The sequence below is a fragment of the Ranitomeya imitator genome, chromosome 7 (assembly GCF_032444005.1).
Source record: "Ranitomeya imitator isolate aRanImi1 chromosome 7, aRanImi1.pri, whole genome shotgun sequence".
Taxonomy (NCBI): domain Eukaryota; kingdom Metazoa; phylum Chordata; class Amphibia; order Anura; family Dendrobatidae; genus Ranitomeya; species Ranitomeya imitator.
In genome coordinates, this window is record NC_091288.1 from 100,566,650 (window position 1) to 100,583,600 (window position 16,951).

General features: G+C 45.6%; 1 protein-coding gene across 1 annotated transcript in view; it reads right to left on the bottom strand.

Annotated features, from left to right (window-relative positions):
• Window positions 1-16,951, bottom strand: part of MDH1B (malate dehydrogenase 1B) — an 89,518-nt gene that overhangs the window by 60,591 nt on the left and 11,976 nt on the right. Inside the window, exons 2-3 of the mRNA XM_069733686.1 lie at window positions 9,315-9,427; window positions 8,900-9,034 (exon numbers count right to left, since the gene is read on the bottom strand). Coding sequence (XP_069589787.1) covers window positions 8,900-9,034; window positions 9,315-9,427 — 248 coding nt within the window. The remainder of the gene's footprint in view (window positions 1-8,899; window positions 9,035-9,314; window positions 9,428-16,951) is intronic.

Below are 16,951 nucleotides of genomic sequence, written 5' to 3' on the forward strand. Positions count from 1 at the left end.
CAGATCTGCTGCAACCTATCCACCACAGAATCCACACCAGGACAGTCCGAAGACTCAACCTGTCCTGAAGAGAAACGAGGATGGAACCCAGAATTGCAAAAAAATGGAGAAACCAAGGTAGCCGAGCTGGCCCGATTATTAAGGGCGAACTCAGCCAACGGCAAAAAGGACACCCAATCATCCTGGTCTGCAGAAACAAAACATCTCAGATATGTTTCCAAGGTCTGATTGGTTCGTTCGGTCTGGCCATTAGTCTGAGGATGGAAAGCCGAGGAAAAGGATAGGTCAATGCCCATCCTACCACAAAAGGCTCGCCAAAACCTTGAAACAAACTGGGAACCTCTGTCAGAAACAATATTCTCAGGAATGCCATGCAACCGAACCACATGCTGAAAGAACAAAGGTACCAAATCAGAGGAGGAAGGCAATTTAGCCAAGGGCACCAGATGGACCATTTTAGAAAAGCGATCACAGACCACCCAAATGACTGACATCTTTTGAGAAACGGGAAGGTCAGAAATGAAATCCATCGAAATATGTGTCCAAGGCCTCTTTGGGACCGGCAAGGGCAAAAGCAACCCACTGGCACGAGAACAGCAGGGCTTAGCCCTAGCACAAATCCCACAGGACTGCACAACAGTACGTACATCCCGTGACAGAGATGGCCACCAGAAGGATCTAGCCACTAACTCTCTGGTACCAAAGATTCCAGGATGACCAGCCAACACCGAACAATGAAGTTCAGAGATAAGTTTATTAGTCCACCTATCAGGGACGAACAGTTTCTCTGCTGGACAACGATCAGGTTTATTCGCCTGAAATTTTTGCAGCACCCGCCGCAAATCAGGGGAGATGGCAGACACAATGACTACTTCCTTGAGGATACCCGCTGGCTCAGATAAACCCGGAGAGTCGGGCACAAAACTCCTAGACAGAGCATCCGCCTTCACATTTTTAGAGCCCGGAAGGTACGAAATCACAAAGTCGAAGCGGGCAAAAAATAACGACCAACGGGCCTGTCTAGGATTCAAGCGCTTGGCAGACTCGAGATAAGTCAAGTTCTTATGATCAGTCAATACCACCACGCGATGCTTAGCTCCTTCAAGCCAATGACGCCACTCCTCGAATGCCCACTTCATGGCCAGCAACTCTCGATTGCCCACATCATAATTACGCTCAGCGGGCGAAAACTTCCTGGAAAAGAAAGCACATGGTTTCATCACTGAGCAACCAGAACCTCTCTGTGACAAAACCGCCCCTGCTCCAATCTCAGAAGCATCAACCTCGACCTGGAACGGAAGAGAAACATCTGGCTGACACAACACAGGGGCAGAACAAAAACGACGCTTCAACTCCTGAAAAGCTTCCACAGCAGCAGAAGACCAATTAACCAAATCAGCACCCTTCTTGGTCAAATCGGTCAATGGTTTGGCAATGCTAGAAAAATTACAGATGAAGCGACGATAAAAATTAGCAAAGCCCAGGAACTTTTGCAGACTTTTCAGAGATGTCGGCTGAATCCAATCCTGGATGGCTTGGACCTTAACTGGATCCATCTCGATAGTAGAAGGGGTAAAGATGAACCCTAAAAATGAAACCTTCTGCACACCGAAGAGACACTTTGATCCCTTCACAAACAAAGAGTTAGCACGCAGGACCTGAAAAACCATTCTGACCTGCTTCACATGAGACTCCCAATCATCTGAGAAGATCAAAATGTCATCCAAGTAAACAATCAGGAATTTATCCAGATACTCACGGAAGATGTCATGCATAAAAGACTGAAACACAGATGGAGCATTGGCAAGTCCGAACGGCATCACTAGATACTCAAAATGACCCTCGGGCGTATTGAATGCAGTTTTCCATTCATCTCCTTGCCTGATTCTCACCAGATTATACGCACCACGAAGATCTATCTTAGTGAACCAACTAGCCCCCTTAATCCGAGCAAACAAGTCAGATAACAATGGCAAGGGATACTGAAATTTAACAGTGATCATATTAAGAAGGCGGTAATCAATACACGGTCTCAGCGAACCATCCTTCTTGGCTACAAAGAAGAACCCTGCTCCCAGTGGTGATGACGATGGGCGAATATGTCCCTTCTCCAGGGATTCCTTCACATAACTGCGCATAGCGGCGTGTTCGGGCACGGATAAATTAAATAATCGACCTTTAGGGAATTTACTACCAGGAATCAAATTGATAGCACAATCACAATCCCTATGCGGAGGTAGAGCATCGGACTTGGGCTCTTCAAATACATCCTGAAAATCAGACAAGAACTCTGGGACCTCAGAAGGGGTGGATGACGAAATCGACAAAAATGGAACATCACCATGTACCCCCTGATAACCCCAGCTGGATACCGACATGGAATTCCAATCCAATACTGGATTATGGGTTTGTAGCCATGGCAACCCCAACCCGACCACATCATGCAGATTATGCAACACCAGAAAGCGAATAACTTCCTGATGTGCAGGAGCAATGCACATGGTCAGCTGGGCCCAGTATTGAGGTTTATTCTTGGCCAAAGGTGTAGCATCAATTCCTCTCAATGGAATAGGACACCGCAAAGGCTCCAAGAAAAACCCACAACGTTTAGCATAATCCAAATCCATCAGATTCAGGGCAGCGCCCGAATCCACAAACGCCATGACAGAAAACGACGACAAAGAGCATATCAAGGTAATGGACAGAAGGAATTTGGACTGTACAGTACCAATGACGGCAGACCTAGCGGACCGCTTAGTGCGCTTAGGACAATCAGAAATAGCATGAGTGGAATCACCACAGTAGAAACACAGACCATTCAGACGTCTGTATTCCTGCCGTTCAACTCTAGTCATAGTCCTATCGCACTGCATAGGCTCAGGTTTAACCTCAGGCAGTACCGCCAAATGGTGCACAGATTTACGCTCGCGCAAGCGTCGACCGATCTGAATGGCCAAAGACAAAGACTCATTCAAACCAGCAGGCATAGGAAATCCCACCATGACATCCTTAAGAGCCTCAGAGAGACCCTTTCTGAACAAAGCTGCCAGCGCAGATTCATTCCACTGAGTGAGTACTGACCATTTCCTAAATTTCTGACAATATACTTCTATATCATCCTGACCCTGGCACAAAGCCAGCAAATTTTTCTCAGCCTGATCCACTGAATTAGGCTCATCGTACAGCAATCCGAGCGCCAGGAAAAACGCATCGACACTACTCAATGCAGGGTCTCCTGGCGCAAGAGAAAATGCCCAGTCTTGAGGGTCGCCGCGCAAAAAAGAAATAATAATCAAAACCTGTTGAATAGGATTACCAGAAGAATGAGGTTTCAAGGCCAGAAATAGCTTACAATTATTTTTGAAACTTAGAAACATAGTTCTATCTCCAAAAAACAAATCAGGAATAGGAATTCTTGGTTCTAACATAGATTTCTGATCAATAGTATCTTGAATTTTTTGTACATTTATAACGAGATTATCCATTGAAGAGCACAGACCCTGAATATCCATGTCCACACCTGTGTCCAAAATCACCCAAATGTCTAGGGGAAAAAAAAAAGTGAACACAGAGCAGAAAAAAAAAAAATGATGTCAGAACTTTTTCTTTCCCTCTATTGAGAATCATTAGTGTGGCTCCTTGTACTGTTATGTTTGCTAATGACAGGTGTTATGAAGGCAATCCAGAAACACAGTGTGCTTAGCGATCAGAGCGCACACAGTGATCTGACAAATACCCAAAAATACAAGAACGAGCTCTGAGACGTGGAAACTCTGTAGACTGCACACCTGATCCTATCCTAAACACAACTAAAAGCGGCTGTGGATTGCGCCTAACAACTACCTAGGCAACTCGGCACAGCCTAAGAAACTAGCTAGCCTGAAGATAGAAAAATAGGCCTGACTTGCCCCAGAGAAATTCCCCAAAGGAAAAGGCAGCCCCCCACATATAATGACTGCGAGTAAGATGAAAAGACAAAACGTAGGGATGAAATAGATTCAGCAAAGTGGGGCCCGATATTCTAGGACAGAGCGAGGACAGTAAAGCGAACTTTGCAGTCTACAAAAAACCCTAAAGCAAAACCACGCAAAGGGGGCAAAAAAAACCCACCGTGCCGAACAAACGGCACGGCGGTACACCCTTTGCGTCTCAGAGCTTCCAGCAAAACAAAAGACAAGCTGGACAGAAAAAAAGCAACAAAAAAAACAAAAGGCACTTAGCTATACAGAGCAGCAGGTCACAGGAACAATCAGGAGAAGCTCAGATCCAACACTGAAACATTGACAAGGAGCAAGGATAGCAGCATCAGACGGAGTTAAGTAATGAAGCAGTTAACGAGCTCACCAGAACACCTGAGGGAGGAAGCTCAGAAGCTGCAGTACCACTTGTGACCACAGGAGTGAATTCAGCCACAGAATTCACAACAAATTCTGCCACTTCCTGACCTTGACACAAGGCCAACAGGGTTTTTTCTGCATGATCCACAGAATTAGGTTCATCATACAATAATCCGAGCGCTTGAAAAAATGCGTCTACATTCAATAATGCCGGATCCCCTGTTTCAAGAGAAAAAGCCCAGTCTTGAGGGTCACCACGCAGCAAGGATATGATGATTTTTACTTGCTGAATGGGATCACCAGAAGAACGGGGTTTCAAAGCAAAAAATAATTTGCAGTTATTTTTAAAGTTCAAAAACTTGGATCTGTCCCCAAAAAACAAATCAGGAGTAGGAATTCTAGGCTCTAAAGCCGGAATCTCGACAACATAATCTTGGATACTCTGTACTCTTGCAGCAAGTTGATCCACACGAGAAAACAAACCCTGAACATCCATGCCAGAGCATAAATCCTGAACCACCCAGAAGTCAAGAGGAAAAAAGAGACAAACCAGAGCACAGAAAAAAAAAATGGTTCAGAACTTTCTTTTCCTTCTTTTGAGATGCGTTTAATTCATTTTTGGCCACTTGTACTGTTATGATGCGGTGGTTTAGGAGCAACATGGAACGAGCTCTGAAGGAAGTGGTATCTGTACTGACCGCAGTCCCTAAGCTCAACACAACACTAGAGGCAGCCGTGGGATGCTCCTAACTCTCCCTAGGCACCTCGTCACAGCCTAAGAGCTAACTACCCCTAAAGATAGAAGCAGGAAAACTATCTTGCCTCAGAGAAAATCCCCAAAGGATAGATTAGCCCCCCACAAATAATGACTGTGGGTGGAGAGGGAAAAGACATACACAGAATGAAACCAGAATGAGCACAGGAGGCCAGTCTAGCTAGATAGATAGGACAGGATGGAATACTGTGCGGTCAGTATAAAACACTACAAAAATCCACGCAGAGTTTACAAAAAACTCCACACCTGACTAAAGGTGTAGAGGGTAAATCTGCTTCCCAGAGCTTCCAGCAAGACAGAATTGATTCATACTGATAAGCTGGACAAACATAGAAAGCACAGAACGGATAAGTCCACAATCTGTGGACAGAAAAGAGCAAGCAAGAACTTAGCTTTGCTGAACTGGTCAGGATAGCAGGGAAATCCAAAGAGATGTGAATCCAACCAGGAACCATTTACAAGTGGCACTGGCTGAAGGAAAGAACCAGACATAAATAGCCGAGCAGAAAAGACAATCAGTGGAAGCAGCTGCTGACAGCTAAATCCAAGGAGCAGCCATACCACTTGAAACCACAAGAGGGAGCCCAAGAGCAGAACTCACAAAAGTGCCACTTACAACCACCGGAGGGAGCCCAAGAGCGGAATTCACAACAGGTGCTGGAGGCAATCATGATGGTGCTGGAGGCAATGATGATGGTGCTGGAGGCAATGATGATGGTTCTGGAGGCAATGATGACGATGCTGGAGTCAATGATGATGGTGGTGGGGGCAATGATGATGGTGCAGGAGGCAATCATGATGATGATGGTGGTGGGGGCAATGATGATGGTGCTGGAAGAAATGATGATGATGATGGTGCTGGAGGCAATGATGATGGTGCTGGAGGCAATGATGATGGTGCTGGAGGCAATGAGGATGGTGCTGGAAGAAATGATGATGGTGCTGGAAGAAATGATGATGGTGCTAGAGGCAATGATGATGATGATGGTGGTGGGGGCAATGATGATGGTGGGGAAGAAAGCAATGATTGTTGTGGTGTAAAGGACAAAGATGGTAGTGGTGGAAAGGACAATGGTGGTGGAGAAGGAGGCAATGATGGAGGTGGTAATGGTGGAGGGGGAGAAAAATTATGATGTGGAGGGGGCTGCATTATACCCTATGAGGGGGCTACATTATAATTCTGTGGGGGCTGCATTATTCTCTGAGGGGGCTACATCATGCTATATGAGGGGAGCTGCATTATGCCCTATGAGGTGCTACAGTATACTCTATGGGGGGCTGCCTTATGACGGGTTGGCATTATAGTCTGAGGGGGCTACATTATATTCTGTGGAGGGGCTGCATTATTCTCTCAGGTGGCTACATCATACTATATGAGGAGAGCTGCATTATGCCCTATGAGGGGGCTACAGTATATTCTATGGGGGGTTGCATTATACTCTGAGGGGCTACATTATATTCTGTGGAGGGGCTGCATTATGCCGTATGAGGGAGCTACATTATATTCTATGGGGGGCTGCATTATACCTTATGAGGGGGTTGCATTATATTTTGTGGGGTGCTGTATTATACCCTATGATGGGGGCTGCATTATATTCCATGAGGGAGGCTACATTATATTCTATGAGGGATCTGCATTATAGTCTATGGGGGGCTACATTATATTCTATGAGGGGGGCTACTTTATATTCTATGAGGGGGCCACCCCAACCCTTGCTACAAAATTAAGACATGTACTACCTTATATTATGCCCTGATATTAGCGTGTTTTACCGCACAATTGATGGTCTTGAATGTATTTCTATGTAGATACATAGTGGGCCCCAAGAATGATTTTCTCTGGTGGGCCCAAGGTGCTCCAGTCCGACGCTGTATATACCAGTATGTTATCTCCCCTGTATATAGTGTATACCTGTATGTCATCTCCCCTTTGTATAGTACAAGCTTTGTTATAATGAGAATGTCCTTTGTTGCAGAGCTCAGATTAATTAACTGTAGCAAAATAGAAGCTGAGCTGTGATTGGTTGCTATTGGTAGCGTGATAAATCCCCAGCCAACAGGAAGCCCTCCCCCCTGGCAGTATATATTAGCTCACACATACACGTAATAGACATGTCATGTGACTGACAGCTGCCGTATTTCCTTTATGGTACATTTGTTGCTCTTGTAGTTTGCTTATTAATCAGATTTTTATTTTTGAAGGATAATACCAGACTTGTGTGTGTTTTAGGTCAAGTTTCATGTGTCAAGTTGTGTGTGTTGAGTTACATGTGGCGACATGCATGTAGCGACTTTTGTGAGGTGAGTTTTGTGTGGCGACATGCGTGTAGCAACTTTTTGTGTGTCGAGTTGCATGTGACAGGTTGGTGTAGCAAGTTGTGTGTAGCAAGTTGTGTGCAGCAAGTTTTGCGCATGGCGAGTTTTATGTGTGGTGCGTTTTGAGGATGTGCAAGTTTTGTGTGAGGCAACTTTTGCATGTGTTGCAACTTTTGTGCATGTGGCAATTTTTCCGAGTGTGCAAGTTTTGCGTGTGGCGAGTTTTCCATGAGGTGAGTTTTGCACGTGTGGCGAGTTTTGCGTGAGCCTAGTTTTGCATGTGGCAAATTTTGCGCGTGGCAAGTTTTGAGTGGCGACTTTTGTGTTTCCACTTTTATGCAGCGAGGTTGGTGCATGTGTGGTGAAATGTGTGCTGAGGGTGGTATATGTGTTCAAGCACGTGGCAGTGTGTGGCACATTTTGTGTGTTTGTTCATATCCCCATGTGTGGTGAGTATCCCATGTCGGGGCCCCACCTTAGGAACTGTACGGTATATACACTTTGGCGCCATCGCTCTCACTCTTTAAGTCCCCCTTGTTCACATCTGGCAGCTGTCAATTTGCCTCCAACACTTTTCCTTTCACTTTTTCCCCATTATGTAAATAGGGGCAAAATTGTTTGGTGAATTGGAAAGCGCGGGGTTAAAATTTCGCATCACAACATAGCCTATGACGCTCTCGGGGTCCAGACGTGTGACTGTGCAAAATGTTGTGGACACACACACATTCAGCTTTATATATTAAATAAGCTCTGGAGGCAGATTCTCCTGCAGATCAGTGTCCGGCCCATAGTCCTGAACAAGTCATGTACATATAAGAAAAACGTGGATTTCTCTGGAATATAAGATATCAGATCACATATCAAAGTGACATTTTATTCAGCTTCCTATGGCCTACATGCCCTTATAGACGGCTTAGGATGGTTGATACTGACAAATGCCCTTTAACAATGAGTTATTGGCACAAATGAATAGCTATATATATGCAAATTGCCTCTTCTGAGAAAAAGAGGACTTAAACTCTATAGCGCCACCTGTTGGAAGTAGCGATCCTACAAGTCACAATCAACCCTTTAACGAGTCGTGCAATATGACTTAGGATAAAAGCCAAATCAGTATCTCATTTCGCAGTCGCGGTGTTTTGGGCTGTTGGCCCTCGTCAGTGCGAAGCTATATATGTACATTATTATAAGACCACATTGTGATATTGGGAATAAACCTTAAAAGATATTATTAAATAAGAAAACATGTATACGGACCGATAAGCTTTGGAAAGGAGAAAGTAAAAATATGAATAAAATGACTATATACACAATGTTATCACAAATATCATTTCTTAAAACCAGCCTGGAATGGGTAACACAGGGATTATATTAGTAGCTTGCTGCTATTGCTTTTTGCTAAATTACAAGAAACAAACAATTAGGATAATGAGATATATTAAAAAGACATCACATTGATTCCTGGAATTACCTGGGCATGTTCCATGAAATCATTGAAGCCTCCTAGTAGTAATCCCTTGCTTCCACGATCTAACAGCTCTCTCCATATTACAGGAGAGCGCTTGTGCTTCCATCCATTTCTTAGACATACGTCCGCCAGCCACTCCTACAGAAGAGAAAACAATCTCAGGATTTCTTCTGCACAGACAATACTAGTCCTGAAGGTCGGCCACAGCACATCAGAAGAGGTGTACAGGGGAGAAGACCACCTCTCCATCACACGGACACTGCAGATCGGCTCCGGACCGTGTGAAGCGTCATCACAGTGTTCCCTCTCTGCTGTGCACTTTGCGGAGATTTGGGCGCCATTTCTACAGAGAACACTGTACAACTTGTGCAGAATGCCATTCTAAATGAGTACAGAGCTACACGCAGGGATCTCGTACCTCCCAGGTATCAGGATGTTGTGTCATTTTGTGAATCCGGAAGTTTGGCAGGTTTTTCTGAAGGTAATCTGCTAGAAGTTCAGCTTTGGCATAGTAGGGACAGTCTGCCCTTCCTGTGAATAAAGAAATGAACACATAAAAGAAGGGTGAGCACCCAACGAGAGATGCTTATAACATTATAAATGGGCCTCGTCGTCCAGAGCAAGTCAGTCATTAGCCAGAATTCATCAGCTGTGTAAGATTTACATGAAAGGGAATCTGTCAGCAGGTTTTTGCTATGTAATCTGTGAGCACCATGATGTAGTGGAAGAGACCCCGATTCCAACAATATGTCACTTACTGAGCTATGTTTTGCTCTTGTCAATACTGTAGTGGTTTATCAACAGTAGATTATCACCCCAGGACAACTGTGCTTGCAAGTCCACCCACACCCCCAGCACTGTAAGCAGCTTTCTGTCTCTATATCACTGGAATCAGGATCTCTGTTCCTACCTCAAGCTGTTGTCAGATTACAAAGCAAAAAACTGCTGACATATTCCCTTTCAATAAAAAAGATGTTGGAGACAACATGGAGGTATGTCCCAATGAGAACAATATAATTGAAAGGGTTTGCATCATGATCTGAAGTTATTTCCCATCCATATGAATGCACTTCACTGTTGTGTTCCGATTAGCGGTTATAAGATCTGGTGACGGCTGGATGAAAACGCTGAATGGAGCTGCATTGTACACCCCCGTTCAAGATGTAGTGCAGCTGCCGGGTACTGCAGATCAGCTCCTACTCTCTTTAATTGGATCTGATGTGCAGTTCCTGGCAGTGGCGGTTACATAGAGAACGGAGATGTACAGTGCAGCTCCATTCAGTGTTTACATGCCACCTCTGCCAATCTGATACTGATTACCTATCCTAAGGATATTAATATCATGTGTATACCAGGTGTGCCCTGCATCAGGCAGGTGCTGGCTGTCTTATACCACTGGCATTTGCCTCTAACAACAGTGACTAGAACTAGGTCTGATTGCTGCGGTTTAACCATCTAGATGCCACTGTCTATCACTGACAAATGACTGGGTTGCCAGTTAGCTGATCACCATGGTTGCCATAATGGGTTGCCATAGCAAGCCCCCCATCACTGCCATCTTGGTACTCCTATGCACTGGCGGACACAGACAGACAACAGCCACTGTGCTAGAAGAGTATAAGGACCTTTCACAATCAAACAGGTCAACTAAATGCTCAATTCCATATGTTTTGGAGGTGGAAATAGGCCCCCTTACCTCATGGGCCCCCATTGCAGCTGCAAAGGCTGTACCAATGATATGTCCACCTTTGCTCCTATGTGGTCCTTCCTGTGGCAGGGCTTCATAGATTGTAATATTTTACCATATCCTCCAATACTCAAATATTGTAGTATCAGACAGGGATGTCTCGCAGCCTGGCACAAATGGGTTCTGGGCATAACAGCCGGCATCAAAGTGGGCAAACAGCCAATTATCACAGATTTGAATAAGTAACTGGTGTTTTTACATTGTTAAATGACTTTGGGCCACTGATCTCACACCACCATTACACAGACAGTGATCGGGGACTTGTCAGCAGGCTGGGGTGGTCCTGATGTGATGTAAGTATAATGACATATACAATGGCTCCCACTAGCCCTTCACACAGTATAATGGACCCAACACAACCCTCCACATTGTATAATGGCCGGCATATAGTATAGTGACCCCACCACACAGCCCTCCAAACAGTATAATGGCCCCCATACAGCCCTCCAAAAAGTATAATGGCAATGCATGTAGAAAAGCCGCGGAGACACCATCACGTGTTTCTCAACGCAAGCAATAAATAGCCAGGTCTTTCACCGGGAAGGAACAACCACGGGAAGGGCAGCATCCAAAAAGGAAAACCACCTATGCCAAAACATGGTATCCATCCACAGACAGCTGTTTGGGGGTAATTGCCCATCATCAGTGTGGAGTAGGAAACTGGCTCTTATGAAGCAGTGCCTAGTAAAAGGACTATAAACATAAGGATGAATGACCTCGGGGAGATCAAAACATCCAACACCGCGGAGACACCATCACGTGTTTCTCAACGTAGTGATCCAGAACACTGCCCCAATCCCTTATGGGAAATATGCAAATGCATGTAGAAAAGCTGCGGAGACACCATCTTGTGTTTCTCAACGCAAGCAATAAATAGCCAGGTCTTTCACCGGGAAGGAACAACCACGGGAAGGGCAGCATCCAAAAAGGAAAACCACCTATGGCAAAACATGGTATCTGTTGTGAATTCTGCTTTTGGGCTCCCTCCGGTGGTTGTAGATGGTAATGCAGTTGTCCCTGGGCTGCAGTCTTGGACAGGTGTATTTGCTGATTGCAATTCTGACTGGGGTATTTAGGTTTGCAGGACTCATTAGTCCTGGCCAGTTGTCAATGTTTCTTGGGAAGTGTTGGATCTCTGCCTGGCCTCTCCTGCTTAGCTGCCAATTCAGCAAAGATAAGTGTCTGTTTCTTTTTTTGTGGCACACATGCTGTGTGCTTATATTCTGTGCTATTCAATTGTTTTCTATTGTCCAGCTTAGACTGTGTCAGTGTTTTCTCAGTCTGGTTGGATTCTCTGGAGTTGCAGATATACGCTCCACATCTTTAGTTAGGTGGTGGAGTTTTTGTATTTTCTGCTGTGGATATTTTTGGAAGGATTTTAATACTGACCGCTTAGTATCCTGTCCTATCCTTTCCTATTTAGCTAGAAGTGGCCTCTTTTGCTAAATCCTGTTTTCTGCCTGCGTGTGTCTTTTCCTCTACTACTCACAGTCATTATTTGTGGGGGGCTGCCTATCCTTTGGGGTTCTGCTCTGAGGCAAGATAGTATTCCTATTTCCATCTATAGGGGTATTTAGTCCTCCGGCTGTGTCGAGGTGTCTAGGTTTTGTTAGGCACACCCCACGGCTACTTCTAGTTGCGGTGATAAGATCAGGGTTTGCGGTCAGTATAGTTACCACCTACTCCAGTGAAAGTTTTCATGCTGCTCCAAGGTCACCTGATCATAACAGTACAACTGGCCAATAATGAGTTAAATGCATCTCAGAAGAAGGGAAGAAAGGTCTTGAGCCATTTTTTTTTCTTCAGTCTGCTTTGTTTTCTCCTCCCTCTTTATTTCTGGGTGGCTGAGGAGCCTTGTGCTAGCATGAATGTTTAGGAATTAGCTTCTCGTGTAGACCAGCTTGCTGCTAGGGTACAGGGTATTTCTGATTATATTGTTCAGACTCCTGTTTTAGAACCGAAGATTCCTACTCCTGATTTGTTTTTTGGTGATAGGTCCAAATTTTTGAGTTTTAAAAACAACTGTAAACTGTTTTTTGCTTTGAGACCTCGATCCTCCGGTGATTCCATTCAGCAGGTTAAAATCGTCATCTCCCTGCTGCGTGGCGATCCACAGGATTGGGCATTTTCCCTGGAATCTGGGAGTCCGGCTTTGCTTGATGTAGACTCCTTTTTTCAGGCGTTCGGATTGTTATATGATGAACCTAATTCTGTGGATCAAGCTGAGAAGACCTTGTTGGCCCTGTCTCAGGGTCAAGAGGCGGCTGAATTGTATTGTCAGAAATTCAGAAAATGGTCTGTGTTGACTAAATGGAATGATGATTCTTTGGCGGCAATTTTCAGAAAGGGTCTTTCTGAATCCGTTAAAGATGTTATGGTGGGGTTTCCCACGCCCTCCGGTCCGAGTGATTCTATGTTTCTGGCCATTCAGATTGACCGGCGCTTGCGGGAGCGCAGAACTGTGCGCGCTGTGGCGTTATCCTCAGAGCAAATTCCTGAGCCTATGCAGTGTGATAGGATTCGGTCTAGAACGGAACGACAAGGTTTCAGACGTCAGAATAGGTTGTGTTATTATTGTGGCGACGCTTCTCATGTCATTTCTGTCTGCCCTAAGCGGACAAAGAGGATCGCCAGCTCATTTACCATCAGTACTGTACAACCTAAATTTCTGTTATCTGTGTCCTTGATCTGCTCATTGTCATCATTTTCTGTCATGGCGTTTGTGGATTCAGGCACCGCCTTGAACTTAATGGACTTTGAGTCTGCTAGGCGTTGTGGTTTTCCCTTGCAGCCTTTGCAGAACCCTATTCCTTTAAGAAGCATTGATGCTACACCCTTGGCTAAAAATAAGCCCCAGTTATGGACACAGGTGACCATGCGCATGGCGCCAGCCCATCAGGAAGATTGTCGATTTCTGGTGTTGCATAATTTGCATGATGCTATCGTGCTAGGTTTTCCGTGGTTGCAGGTACATAATCCTGTTTTGGATTGGAAGTCTATGTCTGTGACTAGTTGGGGTTGTCAGGGGGTTCATAATGATGTTCCTTTGATGTCAATCGCCTCTTCTTCCTCTTCTGAAATTCCAGAGTTTTTGTCTGATTTTCAGGATGTATTCGATGAGCCCAAGTCCAGTTTCCTTCCACCGCACAGGGACTGCGATTGTGCTATTGACTTGATTCCAGGCTGTAAGTTTCCTAAGGGCCGACTTTTCAACCTGTCTGTACCTGAACATACCGCCATGCGGAGCTATATTAAGGAGTCTTTGGAGAAAGGGCATATTCGACCATCTTCTTCACCGTTGGGAGCGGGGTTCTTTTTTGTTGCTAAAAAAGATGGTTCCTTAAGACCCTGTATTGATTATCGCCTCTTGAATAAGATCACGGTCAAGTTTCAATACCCTTTACCTTTGCTTTCCGATTTGTTTGCTAGGATTAAGGGAGCTAGTCGGTTTACAAAGATTGACCTTCGTGGGGCATATAATCTTGTTCGTATTAAGCAGGGTGATGAATGGAAAACTGTGTTTAACACACCCAAAGGCCATTTTGAATACCTTGTGATGCCATTCGGACTCTCTAATGCTCCATCTGTTTTTCAGTCCTTCATGCATGATATCTTCCGGACTTATCTTGATAAATTCTTGATTGTATATTTGGACGATATTTTGATTTTTTCCGATGATTGGGAGTCTCATGTGCAACAGGTCAGGATGGTATTTCAGATCCTTCGTGACAATGCCTTGTTTGTGAAAGGGTCTAAGTGTCTTTTTGGGGTGCAGAAGGTTTCTTTTTTGGGCTTTATTTTTTCTACCTCGTCTATAGAGATAGATCTGGTTAAGGTTCAGGCCATTCATGATTGGATTCAGCCCACATCCGTGAAGAGCCTTCAGAAATTTTTGGGTTTTGCTAATTTTTATCGCCGTTTCATTGCTAATTTTTCCTGCGTGGTTAAACCCTTGACCGATTTGACGAAGAAAGGCGCTGATGTGGCGAATTGGTCCCCTGCGGCTGTCTCTGCCTTTCAATTAGACCAGAAAGAAAAAAAAAAAAAAAAAGATCATGTCCATAAAAATGGGAGCACCTCGGACAGATAAATAAAATGCAAAGTTTTTATTATATAGCAACAAGATAATATACCACACACAAAAAACATAGAATATAAAAACATTTAAAAGTGCAAAGTGCAACAGACAAAAGGAAAAACACAGCAGTCATATCCTAATATAGGGAAAATGACAATCCACAACCCTATCTTCTCCTAAGATAACAAGGATATATATATGTACACAAACGTGGTAACCCAAAGAACAATTCCGCGATCACATATACTATATAGATAAACAATAGGAAATTCTCAACCTCAGAAGGGACAATGCAGTCCATACAAGCGCATGTCGCTACTTGATATCACAGTACCATATAGACCTACAAAAACAACCAAAATGTAATGCTCACCGGCACGTGCAATCCCATGCCTGGGCAGTTGTTGAAACAAGGCTCCTAGCACCTAGGTAAAGAGCATGCTGGACACAATGGTCACATACATGTCAAAATTAAACAGGAGCCCACACTGCAAAAAGATCCATAGGCATATGAGAGACCGGATCGTATGCAGGTAACAGAGGGAGAAACATGGGAGAGAAGAAAATGCGCTGTGGGGTGCAACCCACGCGTATCGCCGCAGCTGTGGCGGCTTCCTCAGGGAAAAATCAGCATCACCTGAGGAAGCCGCCACAGCTGCGGCGATACGCGTGGGTTGCACCCCACAGCCCATTTTCTTCTCTCCCATGTTTCTCCCTCTGTTACCTGCATACGATCCGGTCTCTCATATGCCTATGGATCTTTTTGCAGTGTGGGCTCCTGTTTAATTTTGACATGTATGTGACCATTGTGTCCAGCATGCTCTTTACCTAGGTGCTAGGAGCCTTGTTTCAACAACTGCCCAGGCATGGGATTGCACGTTCCGGTGAGCAGGGCCGGCGTCAGCACCCGGCGCACCCGGGCAAATGCCGGGGCCCTGGCAAGACGGGGGGGCCCATTTGGTAGTACACGTCAGCCGCCAGCGCGTGTCACTCACTACATCCACACGTCCCCCGGCGGCGCCTTGGCTGCAGGGGGCACAATCAGCTGTGTCTCTGAGGCCATTTCGCTGGCACCTGGCGCTGCGCAGCTGCAATACTCACCGCCGCCCGGCCCTCACCATGGATACAGAAGAGAGAAGACACTTCCGGGTCGCGACGTTGGGTCATCTCTCCTTACATCCGGTCGGCGGGCAGAGAGGACAGAGTGAGAGAGAGAGTTGCGGTTCGGAGTTGGACCGCGCCGCCTGAAGCCTTCCCATTCCAGGCACTGGTCCAGAATCTATCTGTCCAGGCTGCGTCCACCATCCGAGTCCAGATGATCCAGCACAGGAGAGGACAGATCCGGACTGGCAGCGCCAAGCAGGAGGAGAAGAGGACGAGCAGCAGCTGCAGCCTGCAGGGAGGACGGTGCACCCTCTCCTGCTGTGTCCACAACGAGGGGACCGGCGAAGCAGTGAGTACTGTCTCTGTGTGAGTCTGTCACTGTCAGTGTCAGTGAATCATCTTCGGTGAGGTTAAAAGAGGGTGAGGGTCCGTCCCAACTCCCAACGCTGCACTTTGCGGGGGAAAGGGGGGGGGACCAGCCGGGGCAGTGGAAGTAAGCGCTATAACTACTGAGTCAGTGGTGGAAGTTATGACTAAGCAGTGAATCTAATGTATTCAGCCACCTGTGATACTCGTACAGTCTGCAGCTTTCATGTTTGTTTGTTTTTTTAACAGATTTAAATCGTGAACTGAAAGTCTGAAAGTCACATCTGTGCACATATACATCATGGTTCGCTGACAGTGTAGACTCACGGGCTGTGTGCTATATCCTGTGTGGGCTGTGCGTTATATACTGCGTGGGCTGTGTGTTATATACTGCGTGGGCTGTGCGTTATATACTGCGTGGGCTGTGTGTTATATACTGCGTCACAGACTCACCAGCTGTGCGTTATATACTGCGTCTGCGTGGGCTGTGTTATATACTGCGTGGGCTGTGTGTTATATACTGCGTCACAGACTCACCGGCTGTGTGTTATATACTGCGTCTGCGTGGGCTGTGTGTTATATACTGCGTGGGCTGTGTGTTATATACTGCGTCACAGACTCACCAGCTGTGCGTTATATACTGCGTCTGCGTGGGAAGTGTGTTATATACTGCGTGGGCTGTGTGTTATATACTGCGTCACAGACTCACCAGCTGTGCGTTATATACTGCGTCTGCGTGGGAAGTGTGTTATATACTGCG